Here is an 18,952-nt window from a genome sequence, read left to right as displayed (position 1 = left end):
TTTACGCAAGTTTTGTGTGGCGGTGGTGTGAGGATTTGACTCCTTTACGCCAATGTAGCTACAATTGATTTACACCAGATGAGGATATGACCCTTCCCCATTCTTCAGTCTCTCTGTCATACCTAAAATCAGTGTGAAATAAACATTTTAAGACGTCATATAGCATTGCATTTTCAGCTTATTGAGTCTTTTATTTTAGTGATGTCTGCAGAAAGAAAGCATATAATTGTTGAGGGAGAAAGAAAGAAAGAAAGAAAGAAAGAAAGAAAGAAAGGGTCCAGTCATACAAATAGAAAATGAAAATCAGATACAGAAAATCAAAGCAACACTGAATTCTTCCAAAGTTCTCTCCCCAGGGGGAAAGAAATGCTCCTTAGCCATTAAAAGTTCCATTCTTGAAATTCATCCCATGAGGGCAAAGATTAAGAACATGCAGACTGGTTAGGAACTTTTGTCTCCTCTTCAGATTCACAGGCAAAGAATATGTATTTGAAACTACTCAGAACTCAATGGAACTGTATCAATTTACACCAGTTTAGGCCTTAGCTAGGATCTTTTAGTGTTTGCATTTGGCGGCTTCTTAGGGACCAACACGAAACAGCCAGGGCAGCCTGAACCATGGCTTCCTGTGGTGGCTGTATCCCAAGAGCTGCTGATGAAATGCAGAGAAAACATCTCTGCTCTCCAGGAGCTGTTTATGTGACTTTATTGAAGGAACAGGCTATTCCAGGCCACTTGGGGCTCTAGTACCACTGGGCTCTGAGCTATTGTAGGTCACGTGTCTGTGCTTCAAATATATATTTTATTCTGCACTCTCCTTGGGATGCCATTTGTTATTCAGCCCTGCCTTGTTCCTGGCCAAGAGTCCTTCCAGGGATAATGTCATCATATGAGATTCAGGCTGAGTCATTTCCTCCTCTGGGGGGTTAGGTCTGGTTTGGGCTGGTTATCAGGGTGGTTATCAGGGTCTTCCCGAGGTGAGATCAGAACTGGGCGTAAGCCCTGGAGACCAGATTCATCTATTTAACCCCTGGGCAGGTACCTCCTGGGCTGTGATCATATCTGAATCCCACACATCTCAGAATCAGCTCTAGAGTTGGGAGAGGTTTTCAATCCCCCATTCTATTTAGTCCTTCACCTCTCAATCAAGCCTGCCCCAGGAGGAGAGCAGGGAGTGGTCGTCGGTGGAGCGGGTTCCTATCTGTTGGGAACTGCTTAGACCCAGCTTCTGAGGGAATATGGTCATGGGACAGGGAAACAGCTGCTGGATAACACAGTGGCGGGGGCATTATTGAGCCATATAGAAACAGACAATCATTTTTTATAGAATTTGTGGAAACCAAAACATTTTTTGGTTCTGTGCATCGAGAACCAAATAATTGCTGTTAAAAAGTGCCAAAATCTGGAAAAAAAAGCTTGGATTTTGCCAATACATATGTTGTTTATATGGCTAGTAAAGACTTCCTTGGAAAACATTTTTAATTGAAAATCTAGTTTTCCTTTTGATTAATTTAAACCGTTTCGAAACTTAGATTGAAAACAAACAGATTGGAAACAGATTGAAAATTTAGCCCGGATTGGAAATCTATAATTAAGCCAGGATGCTAACATTTATACTGTCCAATAACACCACAATTACAACACTATTCAATCTATTGGAATCCTGTTTAATTGCTGTTTCAAACAGTTACTTGCAGAATGGTAACACTAAGTAAAGAGCAAACTTGATACCCACAGAATATGCGTTATACCTGCAGGCACCCTTAGACTTAGAAACAGCGAGCTGAGGCCCAGAGCCAAAGCCTTTCTCTACCTAAGGACATAGAGGAGGGCAGCAGGACTTGACCCCAGCTCTCCTGCTCTACCACCATATCCTCTGTCCCACACTAATGCCTGCTGAACAGACAACACAGCCACATAGTAAGACACAGCCAATGCCCCAGATATTTTTAGCCCAAAGTAGATAGAGCAGAGAAAGGAATGGAGGGGAAACAGAGGCATAGGCAGGAGAAGTGACCAGCCCAATGTCACACAGCAGGTCAGTGGCAGAACCAGGAATAGAAATCAAATCTCCTGATGGCCACTGACCCACACAGCACAGACAGAAGGTCACAGTGGCAAATGACACAAGAGAGAATTAGCTAAGTAATGCTATTAGCCCCTCATCACAGAGAGATGGAAATGCAGCTGTGATCTGGTGCCACAAATCAGTTTTGGAAGCAGGCAGCAGGCTGTCTGTGTGGTGTTACAGTGGAATCCTTCCTGCTGGGCTGTCATATGGGAAGCTTTGAGAATCCATGTCATATTTCTTTGGAAATCAGGTACCATGAACATTTTAGTACGTTTCCTCCACATCCAAGTTTTCAGCCTGCTGTCTGACTAAGAGAAGGATCATCTCGGGTAGAATTTGTGGCTTTGGGTGTGCTTTGTTCATCCTTCATAGTCTATTTTTTCAGGCCACATTCTGAGCCAGATTTTCAGATAAGCTGAAAATCAGATAGAGAAGATCTCTGCAACACTGAATTCCTCCACACTTCTGTCCCAATAGGAATTAAGCACTCTGTAACCTTTAAAAGTTCCATCCTTGCAATTAATCCCCTGCGTCATAGACCAAAGAAAGTGCAAACAGGTTTGGAAGTTTGGTCTCCTCCGATCAGATTTGAAGGCAAAGAATATGGATTTGAAACTGTTTATGGGCCAGATCCCCAACTGGTGTAGACCTGCAATAGCATCATCAGAGTTAATGAAGCCAGATTCCCCAGCTGGTGAAAACGGATATATTTCCATGGAAGTCTTAGAACCAGATCCCCCGCCAATGTAAATTAAGGAAGCTCCATTGAAATCAAAAGGAAACATCTCCACTTGGCTTAAAGAGCCCAAACTATTTGAAATTGTATCAATTTACATGGGTTGAGGACTTTGCACTGAGCTTTTAGTATTTGCCTCTGGCTGCATCTTTGTGACAAACATCAAACAGCCTGGGCCGCCTGAGCTCTGGGTTCCTCTGATGGCTGCATCCCAAGAGCTCCTGACACAACATCAGAGGAAAAACATTTCTGCTCTCTCAGAGCTGATTATGTGGTATTAATGAAGGAACAGGCTATTCCAGGCTGGCTGTGGGCTGACACCTCTGCGCTCTGAGCTATTGTGAGCATATCTGTGTTACAAATATATATTCTATTCTTCAGTCTCCTTCAGGCTCATGTGGGGCATCAGCCCTGACTTGTTTTTAGCCAAGAGTCCTTCCAGGCATGCTGCAATCATGTGAGATCCAGGACAGGTGCTTTCTCCACACTGTGGGGTTAGGGTCGACTAGGGCAGGATGCCAGGGACATTTGCTCCTGAGGTTAGATCAGAGTTGGGCTCACAACCCTGGATTCTGGGTTCAGTTATTTAACTGCAGAACAAGCACATACTGAGCTGTGATCTTGTTTGACATGAAACTTCTGGAGACTTCCAATGGGAGTTCGGCACCCAACAACCACATACTGAGTTGTGTCCATATCTGAAGAGTGCAGAAGCTGTCATTTGTTATACAGCTTGAAGTGGCTTCACCCCTCAGCCAAGCCTCTCTGAGGAGGAGAGCAGGGAGCTCCTATCTGTGGAGTGGGTCCCTGACTTCTGTGAACTTCAGAAAGACCCAGCATCTCAGGAAATATGGTGAAGGGGCAGAGAAACAGCAGCTGGATAAATCAGTAATGGGGCATTTTTGACAGATACACAAACAGAGAATGATTGAAGAATTCCCATGGTGGAGGAGTGTCAAATGCATCACAAATTAGAGAATATTCCACAGAGACAATACAGTAAGTTTGCTATGTGCAATTCAATATCATTATATTTAAATATATTAACAGTTCCTCAGAGTCTTTTCTTTTTACCCCAGAGTCTTTTCTTTTCTTTTCCTTTTGTTCATTGAGAGCCGGACAATTTCAGGTAAACTGCTTAAAACCAAAACATTGTCACCTAATTGAAAAAAAATGTTTTGACTTTTACAGTACATAGATTGTTTTTCAAGGACAGCAGAGACTTCCTTGGAACATGTCTCAGTTTAAAATCCAGTTTTCCTTTGAAATAATTTAAACTGAAAATGTCTGAATACCGCTGATTGGACTTGTATATTTCAAGGGGGTAGGAACATTGATATAGTACAATAATAGTACAGTTTGAACCCAGTCACTCTATTGCAACTGTGTTTATTTCTGTTTCCAAGGGATACTTGTCAAATGGTAAAACTGAGTAAGCAGCGAAGCTGGCAGCCAAGAGCATGGGTATTAAACATACTAACCTCAGATAGAGAACAGTGAATTGAAGTCCCCAGCCAAAGCCTTTCTCTCTTATCCCTGCCGAAGGGCATAGAAGATGTCAATGGGATTAGAACTGAGATAGTGTGCTCTAGCGCCATATGCGCTGTCCCACAGTGCTGTCTGCTAAACAGAAATATTGTAAATGTGGGCAGTGAACATACATATAATAAGACACAGCTCATCCCCCACAGAACTCACAGTTCAAGAAGACAAGGTAGAGAACTGGATGAAGGGGAAACAGAGGCAGAGGGAGGGGAAGTGACTGGCCCAAAGCTACAGAGCAGGTAGTGGCAGAGCAAGAACAAAGCCCAAGTCTCCTTATGGCCACTGACCCTGACACCCTTAAAGTGACAGAGGAAAATGACACAGCAGAGAAGTAGCAGAGGGTTGCTGTTAGCCCATCGGTACACAGAGATGGAAATGCAGTCAGGATTTGGAGACATAAATCAATACGTTTGCAGGCACCCGGCTATCTAAGTGGTGTTGCAGTAAAATTATTACAGGCAGGGCCAGTGCAACCATTTAGGCAACCTAGGCTGATTTGGGAGGCAGCATTTTCTTTAGCAGCAACAGCGGCAGCCGGAGGGAGCTGGGGCTGGGGAGCGTGAAGAAGGCCGCCTGCAGCAAGTAAGGAGTAGGGAGTGGCACACAGGGGAACTCCTCGCCCCAGCTCATCCCTGCCTCACTTCCTCCTCGACCACGCTGTGGCTGGTTCACTTCTCCCACCTCCCAGCTTAGGCGCCCCAAGCCTGGGAGGCCGGAGAAGTGAAGAAGCGATAGTGTGCTCGGGGTGGAGGTGAAACAGGAGTGAGTTGGTCGGGTCGGGGCTCCTCAGGGCAAAGGGTGGGGATCTGCCAGAGGGAGGGAGCCTCAGGGAGGAGAGGTGGAGAAGTCCCGGGGGGGTGCCTCAGGGTGAGGGTTCGGGGATGTGGGATAGCACAAGGTAGAAGTTTTGCCTTAGGCACGAAACATCCTTGCACCGGCCCTGGTTACAGGCGAACTGTCATACACAATGCCAAGTCCATCTCGTATTTCCACGAAAAGAGGATATCAGGCAGTGTTGCCCAAGTCCAGAGGCTGTTGTTTGTAGCAATAGGGAATCCATCTTGGTTAGAAATATTCAACTGAGATTGTACTTTGCTACATCCTTCACACAGCATTTTGTTAAGCAATTGCATAGGGTCAGATCTTCAGATGATGCAAACTGATAAAGCTCCATTGACTTTAAGGGAGCTGTACCAATTTACATTCATGTGATAACTCACCACTCTTCGTTAATAGCAGTAACGAGTGCTGTGCATTGTTGACATTCACATCATATTGTTGCAGGAAATCAGGGCCACTCCCTCTGTCACTGTAATTCCCACACTGTCTTTGCTCTTCCCTCCACAGCCATCACACAATGAACTGAGAAAGAAAATGTCCAACCAAACCACCCTGACGGAGTTCCTTCTTCTGGGATTCTCTGACATTCGGGAGCTGCAGATTTTGCACTTTGTGGTGTTCCTGGTGATTTACCTGGCAGCCCTGATGGGGAATCTTCTCATCATCACAGCAGTAGCCCTCGACCACCATCTTCAAACCCCCATGTATTTCTTCCTCGTGAATATGTCCATCTTAGACCTCAACTCCATCTCCGTCACCATCCCCAAATACATGGCCAATTCCCTCAGGAACACCAGGGTGATTTCTAATCCTGGATGTGTCACCCAAGTCTTTCTCTTTTTCCTCTTCACTGCAACTGATCTTGCCTTACTCACCATCATGGCATATGACCGATATGTCGCCATCTGCCAACCACTGCACTATGAGAGAATGATGAACAGGAGAGCTTGTTTTGATATGGCAGCCAGTGCCTGGATTACTGCTATTGTCTACTGTGCTCTGCACACTGGGAACACCTTCAGGTTACCCTTCTACCAGAGCAATGTCATCAACCAGTTCTTCTGTGAAATCCCTCAATTACTCAAGCTCGCCTGTTCTGACTCGTACCTCAGTGAAGTTATGGTTATTGCCTTAGGTGTGTTTATAGGTTTAAACTGCTTTGTTTTTATAATTGTGTCTTACGTTCAGATCTTCAGAACTGTGCTGAGAATCCCATTTGAGCAGGGCCGGCATAAAGCCTTCTTCACCTGCCTGCCTCACCTCACTGTGGTCTCTTTGATGATTTTCACTGGCAGCTTTGCCTACCTGAAACCAGCCTCCAGCTCAGCATCAGGTCTGGAAGTTGTGGTGGGTGTTCTCTATTCCCTGGTGCCTCCAGTGATGAATCCGACCATCTACAGCATGAGGAACAAGGAGATCAAAGCTGCATTGAAGAAACTGATTGTGTGGAAGTTATTCACCAAGACTTAAAATGTCCATCCCTGCAACTTGACTGTTATTTCATTGTGAGTTTGTTTGTAGATATAATCAACTGATGACAAATTTGTTTGTTTGAGAGCATAAGGTGCAATCTGTTGATGAAATAATGAAATCTGGACTAGTTTCAATGAAGTCATATGAGTTAGAATAAGATTACACCAGTATACATAAGATCAGAATCTACCTACTTATGCACCTATCTATCTGACATAGGGATTTATCGGTCTACTGTCACTGCACAGAATATCAACAGCCATATCTTAGTCATTAAGGGACTTCATGAAGTCTGTGGCTCTTCTTCTTTTTTGGGATTATAATTGTGCCTGAAGTATGAGAAATTTAGCTTGTGTGTTTGCTTGTTTCTTTTTCATTTTTTTTGATTTTGTTGATTAATGTGTTGACTTGTTTCATTGTTCCAGGTGGCTTTTTTGAGTGAGGGAGGATCTTGGGAGGGTGGAGTATGTTTGACTAAATGCTGTTATCCATTTATTATGTAATCTATTCAAGATGTCAATGTCAGAATCACGTTGATGAGGTTTTCTGAGAGAATTGATGTTTTGCTTCCCCCATTGACGAAGAATTGAAAAAAAGTTTCTGCAGGTGTTTGTTCAAGTGATGATTTTAATGCTGATGGGGTTTTATTGTGTCATGTATGATGTGTTAGGGCACCTAGACCCTTATATAACTGTATGCATTGCTTCTATTTATTTAAATTTATTAAAATAAATAAATACTATATTGTTCTTCCTATGATGCAAAGGTATTTGAAAGAGAAAGGTATTAAAATGGTTCCTAATCTAAATCTGAATAATAAAGCCAAATTTTGATTCCACCAAACTACTGCAGTGATCCATCTGGAAGTGCTCATATTTTCTCTTATGTTGTGCTTTGTTCCTATTGTGGTAAATAAATCACACTTTGCATGGTGAAGATGTCTAGTCACTCAACATACTACTGGTCACAGCTCCTGTGGGAAGAACTGCAGGTACCAAACACAGTTGGAGAAATCACGGTTGGTACCCAGTTTGAAAGATGGAGAATGACATGATTCCACCCTAAGACAGGGATAGGCACAAAGCTTAGACCAGAGGGTTTGAAGTAAGAGACCAGCACAGGGAGAAGAGGTTGAGCTAACCTTTTAATCATAACAATAGGGAAGTAGCCATTCACTTCAACGTGTAGCTTTGTATGAAGCCATTCGTCTCTCACCCACACAAGTATTCACATGTGTTTAGATCTCCAAAGTTGGTTGCTGTTATTATTATTAATTAATTTTTATTAAACCATATTTGTGCATGGTTGCGTGCATTACATATACAAAAGATATAATAAGATCACGTAGATAGATAGATAGATAGATAGATAGATAGATAGATAGATAGATAGATAGTGAAAAATCAATGCCAATTTATCATGCCTCTTTTTCTGTCTATGACTGTTGATGTCCAACTCATGATTTTCCTGTGACTGTTTATCATTTGTTGTTATTGCTCTTAATGTTTCTTACTCCATTACTCTTTTACAAGAACTTCATTACATGCAGTACCTGTCAGCTTTTAGTCTTTTATATTAATACATTATAACATGCTCTCTTTCTTTGTCTTATTGGATAAAATGAGTTTTCTTAAAAACAAAGCTACTCAGTTGGTCTAAATCATAGTTGTGATGGGTTGGATCACAGAAACCCGCTTCGGAGCTGCCACTTGTTGTGCCAAGACTACTTCTACCCCTGCCTTCCTTTCCAGCTCGGGGCCCCAGACACTCCCGTCTGCTCCAACAAAGACCCAGGGTCTGAATTACTTGCCCCAAAGCTGCAGGATTACCTGAAAGCAGCTAACAGAAATGTTCCTGTCTTTAGCACTCAGACTCCCATCTCCCAAATGGGTCTAAACGCACATAAATCCATTATACCCTATATAAAGCTTATACAGGGTAAACTCCTAAATTGTTCACCCTCTATAATCATGATAGAGAGATATGCACAGTTGTTTTCTCCACCAGGTATTTATACATATTCTGAATTTATTAAATACAGAAAGTAGGATTTAAGTGGTTCCCTGTAGTAACAGACAGGACAAAGTAAGTCACCAAGCAAAATAAAATAAAAGGCGCAAATATATGTCTAATCGAATTGTATACATATAAGATCCTCACCAGTTCCAGAATGCTCCCTTTTACAGACTAATCTTTTAGGCTGGGTCCAGCAATCACTTACACCTCTTGCAGTCACTGCCCTTTGTTCCAGTTTCTTCCAAGTATCCTTGGTGGGGGGAGTGTATGGGGGAGGCTCTGTCTTAAGCCAACTGAAGACAATATAGAGAGGGGTCTCCCAGGGGTTGAAATAGACTTTATCTTGTAGGTGGAGACCCTCTCTTCACCCCTGTGCAAAATCCAGCTGCAAGATGGACTTTAGGAGTCACCCGGGCAAGTCACATGTCCACGCATGACTCACAGTTTTTACAGGTAACGTCCATCGTTTCCATGCTACCTTGAAGGTCCTCAAGTAGACTTCTTAAGTGGATTGGAGCATTCCAAGATCCATTGTCCTTTAAGTGAGTCTCGATTAGGTACTTAATTTTAACATTTCTTTCTCCAGGAACTGACCAAAATCTCTACTAAGGATATTTAGAAATCAAGCCAGTACATAGCCAACATTCATAACATTCATAATTTGAATACAAAAAAGATACATGCATACAAATAGGATTAATACAGTCAGTAGATGATACCTTTGAGATATGTTCCATGGCATATGTAGCATAAAACACATTCTAAGCATATTTCCATAAAGCCTTATGGGAGGTACCATCACAATAGTAGCTTCTTGTCCAAACACTCAATGATTATGAATTTCAAATTCAAACTCCTTTGAAGTTTTCTTTGGTGAAATGCTGTGCTATACATTTCAATAGTGATGCTCATTGAACACCAGGTCATTATTATTTGGTGAGACACTTGCGAAAATAGGTGGTGGTTCATTGACACCTGAGTTGCCTTCTCATGGTACAGCCCAAATCTCTTGACCTTCAGGATGTGCCCTGAGACACACTCATTCTTGTAAATTTTCCTTGAAGTGGTGGATTGAAGAGGTAGCATGACTGGATTGATTAGTTGAGGCGCAAGAGTGTTATGGTGAATAGATGAGGAATAAACTTATCGGGGTGAGTGAAAAGTGTTGAAGTTGATTGCTGGATTAGGGACACAAATTGTATAGATTGTGAATGGTCAGGTGACTTCTAGTCTTCCTGTGATGCATTAAGTATTGGCTATTGCCCAAAGTCACTACATATGCCAGTGGCAAATCAATGAGCCAAGGCCCATGGTAGTTAAATGCTAAAAACTTTTGAGTACTTGGGACTGAATCGAGTTTTTCTACATTTCTTTCTAGTGCATTACCTTACACTCCTTAGAAATTCCAGCCTAAATATGTCATTTGCATGTGCCAATATGGTGTAATTTGCAGGTGAAGAATAAAAGTAACATTTGCAAATGTGACTCCAAATTATTATTTCAAATATTGTCTTAATAATAACAAAGACATCACATACAAACATTGATGGAGACCTAAAATGACTTGAAGTTGTCACACAACTCACTCTTTTATTGTATGCACCAGCTTTGAACTCATCCCTACATAACACAACCCCATGTTTGGTTGGCAACAATTTTCCATTTTGATGGATATCACAGTCTCCATGGAGAGAACATGAAGTTACTGGGATTGAGAGATTGAACTACCCCCTCCCACTTCTGAGACGGTCTCTTTGTCTCTGCTGAGGTTGCTCAAAGAGGGTCAACTGGTCCTATTTTGGATGGATGGGCTGTTGGTGGGTTCTATCATGATATGTCCAAAGAGTTGAGACACAAATCTTCCCTTTTCACAGATATCAGAAGAGGGAAGGACACGGAGCCACTGCCTCTGGATTTGAATAGATGACTTGGAGATGAAAGTACGGATTTCATCTCTTATCTCCTGAGCTATCCCATGCCATAGTACTCTGCACAGTATGTATCATTCACATGAAGTGTGAACTGAGACCTCGTTTCCTTTCAAATGTCCAAGTACCCTAAGGCCAAGAATTGTTCTGTTCTCTAAAGATGCCTTATTGGGAAACAATCAAGTCCCTGATCCCACCACTACATTTAGGTTCTGCCTGCTGTGCAATGGACATAACAGCAGCCCAGGAGTTCAGCTATTGATAGCAACCAAAGCAATCAGACTATTGGACCAAGTGGGGAATCCAATATGAAATGCAGATGAAGGCTAAAAATATGTGATTATCTCAAGCAAGCTTTAGCAGTTGAGTGAGTGGAGAACAGCTCAACAGAATTGGACTAATGTATCCTGGGTATAAATTCACTGATTTCATGTAGAGGCATCAGGGATGGGTTTGGGCCTGTGAAGAGACCTGTAACTGACTCTGCAGAATCCTGTGCAATTAGAGCAGAAACAAGAGGATGTGGTTGCTGCACAATGTGGGACAATACAATAGACTGTTGCTCCAGACTGTGAGCTGTAACTGGGATATCGTTAACTTGCTGGCAAGAATACTGTGGGAGACCGTATCAAAAGCTTTGCTAAAGTCAAGAAATAACACATCCACTGCTTTTCACTCATCCACAGAGCCATTTATCTATTCATAGAAGGAAATTAGGTTAGTCACTCATGACTTCCCCTTGGTGAATCCATGCTGACTCTTCCTGATCACTTTCCTCTCCTCTAAGTGCCTGATTCCCTGATGACCTGCTCCATGATTTTTCCAGGGAGTGAGGTGAGGCGGACTGGCCTGTAGTTCCCCGGATCCTCCTTCTTCCCTTTTTTAAAGTTGGGCACTACAGTAGCCATTTTCAAGTCTTCCGGGACCGCCCATGATTGCCATGAGTTTTCAAAGATAATGAACAATGGCTTTACAATCACATCCATCAAGTCCTTTAGCACCCACGGATCCAGTGCATCCGGTCCCATGGACCTGTGTTCATCTAACTTTTCTAAATGGTCCTGAACTCTTTTTTTCTCGACAGTCACCTCCTCTCCATACTGTGTTGCCCAGTGGAGTAGTCTGGGAGCTGATCTTGTTCGTGAAGACAGAGGTCAAATAAATCATTGAGTATATTAGCTTTTTCCACATCCTCTCTCATTAGGTTGCCTCCTTCATTCAATAAGGGACCTACACTTTCCCTGACCACCTTCTTGTTGCTAATATACCTGAAGAAACCCTTCTTGTTACTCTTAAAATCCCTTGCTAGCTGCAACTCCAAGTGTATTGTGGCCTTCCTGATTTCACTCCTGTATTCCTGAACAATAGTTTTATCTCCTCCGTGGACATTTGTCCAAGCATCCACTTCTTGTACACTTCTTTTTTTGTGTTTAAGATCAGCAAGAATTTTACTGTTAAGCCAAGCTGGTTGCCTGCCATACTTACTATTCTTCCAACACATCGGGATGGTTTGTTCCTGCAACCTCAATAAGAAATTTTTAGAATACAGCCACCACTCCTTGACTCCATTCCCCCTCATGTTATTCTCCCAGGGGATCCTGCCCATCAGTTCCCTGCCGGAGTCAAAGTCTGTTCTTCTGAAGTTCAGGGTCCATGCCCTGCTGCTCTCCTTTCTTCCATTTGTCAAGATCCTGCACTTGACCATCTCATGGTAACTTCCTTCCAGGGTCCTATGCACTCTTGCTTTCCCTACCAATTCTTCCCTATTTGTGAGGAGCAAGTTAAGAACGGAAGGAGCCATTGGTAACACCCAGATGAAGTTTCCAAAGCCTTCAAAGTTGGGAACATTTTGGATCTCTCTCTAATTGTCCAAGCTTATATGTGCAAAGCCTCTTAAGGGATTTCAGACACTCGGGGATAGATTCAAAAAAGGACTTGGGTGCCACATTTTCAAAGGTTTTTAGATGACAAAAAGGATTTTCAAAAGCACTGAGGTACCTAAAACTCATAGCTTTCATAGCTATTGTGCATCTAGCAGCTTTTGAAAATCCCACAGGGCACCCAAATACATTTAGAAAGTTGGCCATTTTGTGTTGCAACACTGAATATCTCAACACTTAACCTTTGGGCACCTAGAAAATCGCTGGGATTTGCAAACCCTGAGTTAGGTGCCCAAGCTCCCTGTACAATGAATAGGGAGAGACAGACACTGAAGAATAGGATCCAGCAAAGTCAGTATGCTTTGTAGGAAGGCATCTAACTTAAGTATGGGAGATGCTGACCAGAAAGGCATGTGCTAAGCCACACCCTCTTACAGGTACCTAAGTGCAAGTCTACACTTAAAACTCTGCATCGGCACAGCTACCCAGATGCAGCTGCACCCCTGTAGTGTTTAAGTGAAGACGCTTCTACACCGACAGAAGAGCTTCTTCCATTGGCATAGTTAATCCACTTTCCCAAGTGGCAGAAGCTATGTTGACAGAAAAAGCAGTTCCCATCAACATAGCACTGTCCACAAGTGGGGTTAGGTTGGTATAGCAGTATCATTCAGGTATGTGGATTTTTCACCATCCATCTGCCCTGGACCTCAAAAAAGTTTCTGAGTTCTTCCAACCACCCCAGCAGCTTACACACACATCCTCCCCATCTCAAGCTCCACCTAGACTGTGATGACTTTGGGCATCTAGTTTAACCCTTTCAGGGACAATGTAGTAGCAAAATAGAGAATGCAGGATGACCTAAAGGATTTCTTAAATACAGTAACTTTACTTTTAAAACTTTTGTGTTTTAGACATTATTTGAAAACAACAGCGTCCTGAGATGTCCCCTCCCTTGCTCTGGTCTCACCCCTTCTGGAAGTCTGAGATCCATCAGTGTTTCCGGCTGGGCAGAGTCCTGCTTACTCTTAGCATGTACTTCTTACTTCTGGCCTCGGTCGGCCTCTCCTTGCACAGAATAGAACCCCTCTGTTCAATAGGCCCCTGTCTCTGTGCCATGGGTTCAAGTTGTGAAGTTCTCTTGTTCTATGGCTTGGCCTACCTAATTACACTTGACTTGCAGAGGTTTATTCTCCTTATGATTTTCCACAGTAGGATTTAACTTCCAGTGTTTAAAGGGTGACTTTTTGCCTCTATCTACTGTTCTTATGTTACTTTGCTCTTTAGCCATGGTGGATTTTTTTGGTCCTCTTACTAACTTATCAATATTTATCAATAAAAATCTGATCCTTCTAAGCCTAGCTATCACAAGTCATATACATCAATGTTTATAGCAATATTGAGTTTAGCCAAGAATCTTTGGCCACAGCTTCTTTGGCACTGAGTTGGTGATGTCAATGGAACTTCTCTGCTTTGGAGCTAGTATAGCTAACATGGGAAATTTTACCCGTGTATCTCTGTCACACTTACTTTCTCTAGGGTGACTTTAGAAAAAATGGGTCTTTTTGTTTCTGAGCCACTGACCAAATCCTGATCTCTTTAACGTGAAAGGCTAAACCCCAGAGACTTCACCTGGATCCAGAAATGGCTTCATTATTGCAAGACAGATATTCTTTAGGAAACAACAGGAAACCTTCTTCATCACAATAGCCTCTTCCAACCGAGCAAGAATGACACAACTTGTAGATATTTTAAAAACTTTTAATAATAATAATAATAATAATAATAATAATAATGAAAGACTCTAGGTCATTAAGCATACAATCAATATTACAGTAATATCCCAGTATTGAGACATAAATTCAGCGAGAACTCAGTGTGACAGATCCAGACCAATGGGGTACAGGAGTCTGGTAGAAGGCAAATATCCTGGTCACTGGATGAGTAGTTTTCTGTTCCCTGAGTGACCAGAGCAGGGGCTGCACTAGAGTAAACAGGAACTTGCTAGAACCAATTAAGGCAGACAGGCTGATTAGAACACCTGCAGCCAATCAAGGCAAGCAAATCAGGGCACCTGGGTTTAAAAAGTTGCTCACTCCAGTCAGGGAAGGGGGAGCCAGAGGAGAGGAAGTGCGTGTGAGGAGCTGGGAGCAAGAGGCGCAAGGAGCTGAGAGTGAGAGGCTGTGCTGCTGGAGGAATAAGGAGTACAAGCGTTATCAGACACCTGGAGGAAGGTCCTGTGCTGAGGATAAAGAAGGTGTTTGGAGGAGGCCATGAGGAAGTAGCCCAGGAAGGTGTAGCTGTCATGCTGCTGTTACAGGACGCACTATAGACAGCTGCAATCCACCGGGCCCTGAGCTGGAACCTGGAGTAGAGGGTGGGTCTGGGTTCCCCCCAAACCTCCCAACTCCTGATCAGACAGAGGAGGAGTTGACCCAGACTGTGGGGAAGATCACTGAGGTGAGCAAATCTGCCAATAAGCACAGGATCCACCAAGGTAGAGGGGGAACTTTGTCACATCAGCTACTCAGAATCCTCTTTTCCACACCTTTGTCATGGTGGAAAGCAAACTTATGGCTCACTTGTAAAATCCTGTCAAAATGATCATAGAATATCAGGGGTGGAAGGGACCACAGGAGATCAACTAGTCTAACCCTCTGCTCAAAGCAGGCCCAATCCCCAAATAAATCATCCCAGGCAGGTCTTTGTCAAGCCTGACCTTACAAAGGTCTCTAAAGAAGGAGATTCCACCACCTCCCTAGGTAACCCATTCCAGAGCTTCATCACCCTCCTAGTGAAAAAGTTTTTCCTAATATCCAAACTAAACTTCTCCCATTGCAACTTGAGACCATTACTCCTTGTGCTGTCATCTGCTACCACTGAGAAGAGTCTAGATCCTGCCTTGGAGGACCCTTTTAGGTATTTGAAAGCAGCAATCAAATTCTCCCTCATTATTCTCTTCTGCAGACTAAACAATCCCAGTTCCCTCAGCCTCTCCTCATAAGTCATGTGCCCCAGCCCACTAATCATGTTTATTACCCTCCGCTGGACTCTTTCCAATTTTTTCCACATCCTTCATGTAGTGTGGGGCCCAAAACTGGGCACAGCTCTCCAGATGAGGCCTCACCAGTGTTCAAGAGAGAGGACTGATATACCATTAGTTGTTAGACTGAAGAGTTCAGAAAAAAAATCTCGCCGTTCAGATCTGGCTTTAGCAGATGATATGTTAGCTTTGGAGCTGGCAGAGGAACCTCACAGCATTTTCATTAAAACTTTTGAAATTTCAAACATTATGTTTTGCAATTTTTAAACAGACATTTTAAATATTAGTGAAAACATTCTCAGACACTGGGATCCAGGCTGGGAATATAACAATTTGCTTTGCATAGCCACAGGAATGGCTTTAAATGGACAGAAATGAGTGACTCCCAGTCACTTTAGATGAGATTTTCAAAGGCAGCTCTAGGAGGTGAACCCCCCACCCACATTCATTTTACTGGGAATTTGGCATCTCCGTCCCCTAGATACCCAGGAAAACATCACTCTTTGTATTTGTAATCATGTATTTAAAGTATTTCTAGCAGTTCCATAGCTGCAGTACATGAGTATCTCAAGATATTTCAAGTAATTATCTTAATACAGTCCAGTGAAGTAAGGAAGTAGCATTATCCCCATTGGGATGGGAAACTGAGGAACAGAGAGGGTAAGGGCCAGGCATCTAAAGGTGGTCAGACCCCTAAAATGTAGACAGGTGCCCAGTGAGACTTTCAGAAGTGCTCAGCTGCCTTAAGAAGCCCAAACACTTTTAAAAATGTGTTGTAAGTGACTCGTGTAAAGTCGAACAGGGCATGTGTGACAGAACAGGGAATGAAACATGCATCTCTGCAGTGGCAGACTGCTATCTTAAGGACTCGATCATCCTTTCTCATCTGCTGAGAGGACAGGACTGATGCTGATTGATCCACTATATGCTGGGCCCTTAGCAACATTTCTGATGTCTCGCCCAGTGCTCTGGGTCAAGCTAATTTCCATGCAGTGGCATGGAGTGTCTAATGGAAATGTCCCCTCTTGCAGTAGCCAGTGGGTCAGGCACAACTTCCACCGGCTAGTGGCAGGTGCTGTTTGGAGAGACAGTGTCCAACAGGGAAGTGGGGCATAGTGACTCAGTACCAGACCAGTCAAACACAGGATGCAAATGGAGAAGCAAGGAACTGAATGCTGGTTTGCCAAGTCCTAGCCTAGTGCTCTAACCATTGGGCCAACCTTCCCCACTAAGTAGAAGATTTTAATTGAAGCAATGAAATATCTGCTGCTTTGGGGCGGAGATGGTTCCCGCGGGGGGTTGGGAATGAGAGTTTGCTTCCCAGGTCAGTGCAATGGCTGCAGACCATAAACTCACCAAGACCAGTGGAGTCAGGGGATAGAAACTGATAATAAGAATCGTTCATGTAAAGACGGCCTGCATAGAGAGTTACATACTTTCTGTCTTTATATTCTGCAGCAGGAGAAGTGGAGCCCAGTTGCCTCTACCTGGCTGTGTTTGTTTGCCAGAATTTGTTTGACATGGGACAATTGTGCAAATACAACAGGACTTTAATTGCCTACTGGATCCTCAGTTATTGAGATGTTCTGTGCATTTTAGGAATTAGAGCCAGGTTTTTAATAATATTTAGACACCCAATGATGCACATAGGAGCCTAGTGGAAATTTCGTAAGTGCCTAACTCCCGTAGGTTTCAGTGTTTGGTTGCAGAGGTGCTTTTGAAACCCCTCTAAGTGCCAGTCTGCATCATTTGGAACCTAAATACCTTTACAAATCTGGCTCCTATTGACTAAGATTCATGATCCCTGGTAGAGTTCAATGTTCAGCTGCTTGTGCTGCGAATTGGGTGCCTGACTCCTCTAAACAGCTTTGGAAAACTTAGCCTGGAAGCCCAAAATACCTCAGCCTAAGGGTACATTAATCTGAGCTATCTTCATGAAATAAGAGCCTAGCTCCCACCTTCTAACATTATCCACCCGAGCTCAGGCCCAGGAGAATCAGGTGGGCTTGAGACCCCGCACTGCAACATCCACACTCATAATGTCAATGTGCTAGTTTGCTCCAAGCTGCAGTGTAGATATACCCTTAGGAGCCTAATTCTCATTGAAAGTTCATGGTCTACACGGCTTGGTCTCAGCACTGCTGGGTTTAGCCCTGGATCATTAAAGGAATGGATGTCTGACACCCTTAGGCTGCTTTGAAAAACTGGACATTCGGTCCCAAACCTTAGCCTGATTTCATGGAGTTGGGTCTGGGATAAGTCCCTGGCTCTCAGTCCCTTCCATGAGACCCAAAGTGGGATTTTCAAAAATTTAAAAGGGCCAGATTTTCAAAAGAATTTATGCACCTAAAGATGCAGATAGGGTCTTAGTGGGATTTTCAAAAGTGCCTAAACTTCATATATGCCAAACTTCCATTGCTTTCAACAAGAATTAAGTTCCTTACCTGCTCAGGTGTTTCTGAAAATTCCACCAGACACCTATCTGCCTTTTCCTATGCCTAAGTATTTTTAAAACTTGGCCATTAGGCACTTTTGAAAATGCAAATAAATACCTTTGTGAATTCCACTCTAGGTCTGTAAAACAGAATGATTTCATTGTATATTAGACACCTAGGCTTTTTTGAAAATCCTACTAGGCACCTAAAGACCTTTAGCAATCTGGCTCTTCTGTAAGTCCCAGCATTAATTACTCAGAAAAGGGAGAAGAAAATTATTGACAGATGGAAATTGTGGTTATCTTAAGTTCCTATGCACAAATGCAAGAAGCCTGGGTAACAAGCAGCGAGAACCGGAAGTCCTGGCACAGGCAAGGAACTATGATATGATTGGAATAAGAGAGACTTGGTGGGAACTGACATGACTGGAGCACTGTAATGGATGGATATAAACTGTTCAGGAAGGACAGGCAGGGCACAAAAGGTGGGGGAGTTGCATTGTTTGCAAAAGAGCAGTATGACTGCTCAGAGCTCCGATATGAAACTGTAGAGAAACTTGAGAGTCTCTGGATTAAGTTTAGAAGTGTGAGCAACAAGGATGATGTTGTGGTGGGAGTCTGCTATAGACCACCAGAACAGGGGGATGAGGTGGACGAGGCTTTTTTCAGGCAACTTGCAGAAGTTACTAGATTGCAGGCCCTGGTCCTCATGGGAGACTTTAATCACCCTGATATCTGCGGGGAGAGCAATACAGCAGTGTACAGTAAATCCAGGAAGTTTCTGGAAAATGTTGAAGACAATTTCCTTGTGCAAGTTCTGGAGGAACCAGCTAGGGGCAGAGTTCTTCTTGACCTGCTGCTCACAAACAGGGAAGAGTTAGTAGGGGAGGCAAAAGCAAATGGGAACCTGGGAGGAAGTGACAATGAGATGGTCGACTTCAGGATACTGACACAAGGAAGAAAGGAGATGGGGTGGCTCCAAGCCCCAG

General features: G+C 43.2%; 1 protein-coding gene across 1 annotated transcript; it reads left to right on the top strand.

The window, feature by feature from the left end:
* Positions 1-5,705: 5,705 nt before the first annotated feature.
* On the top strand, positions 5,706-6,662 carry LOC127040934 (olfactory receptor 14C36-like). The gene has a single exon (XM_050935470.1). The coding sequence runs from the start codon at positions 5,727-5,729 to the stop codon at positions 6,660-6,662; it is 936 nt and encodes a 311-aa protein (XP_050791427.1). The 5' UTR covers positions 5,706-5,726.
* The last annotated feature ends 12,290 nt before the right edge of the window (positions 6,663-18,952 follow it).

This window comes from Gopherus flavomarginatus (genome assembly GCF_025201925.1).
Source record: "Gopherus flavomarginatus isolate rGopFla2 chromosome 11 unlocalized genomic scaffold, rGopFla2.mat.asm SUPER_11_unloc_1, whole genome shotgun sequence".
In the NCBI taxonomy this organism is placed as follows: Eukaryota; Metazoa; Chordata; order Testudines; family Testudinidae; genus Gopherus; species Gopherus flavomarginatus.
The sequence above is the reverse complement of the archived record's forward strand: the minus strand, read 5'-3'. Positions and strand labels throughout refer to the sequence as shown.

Bases quoted from the DNA above. Each gene is read 5' to 3' on its own strand.
- LOC127040934 (XM_050935470.1), top strand. From the start codon at position 5,727: ATGTCCAACCAAACCACCCTGACGGAGTTCCTTCTTCTGGGATTCTCT.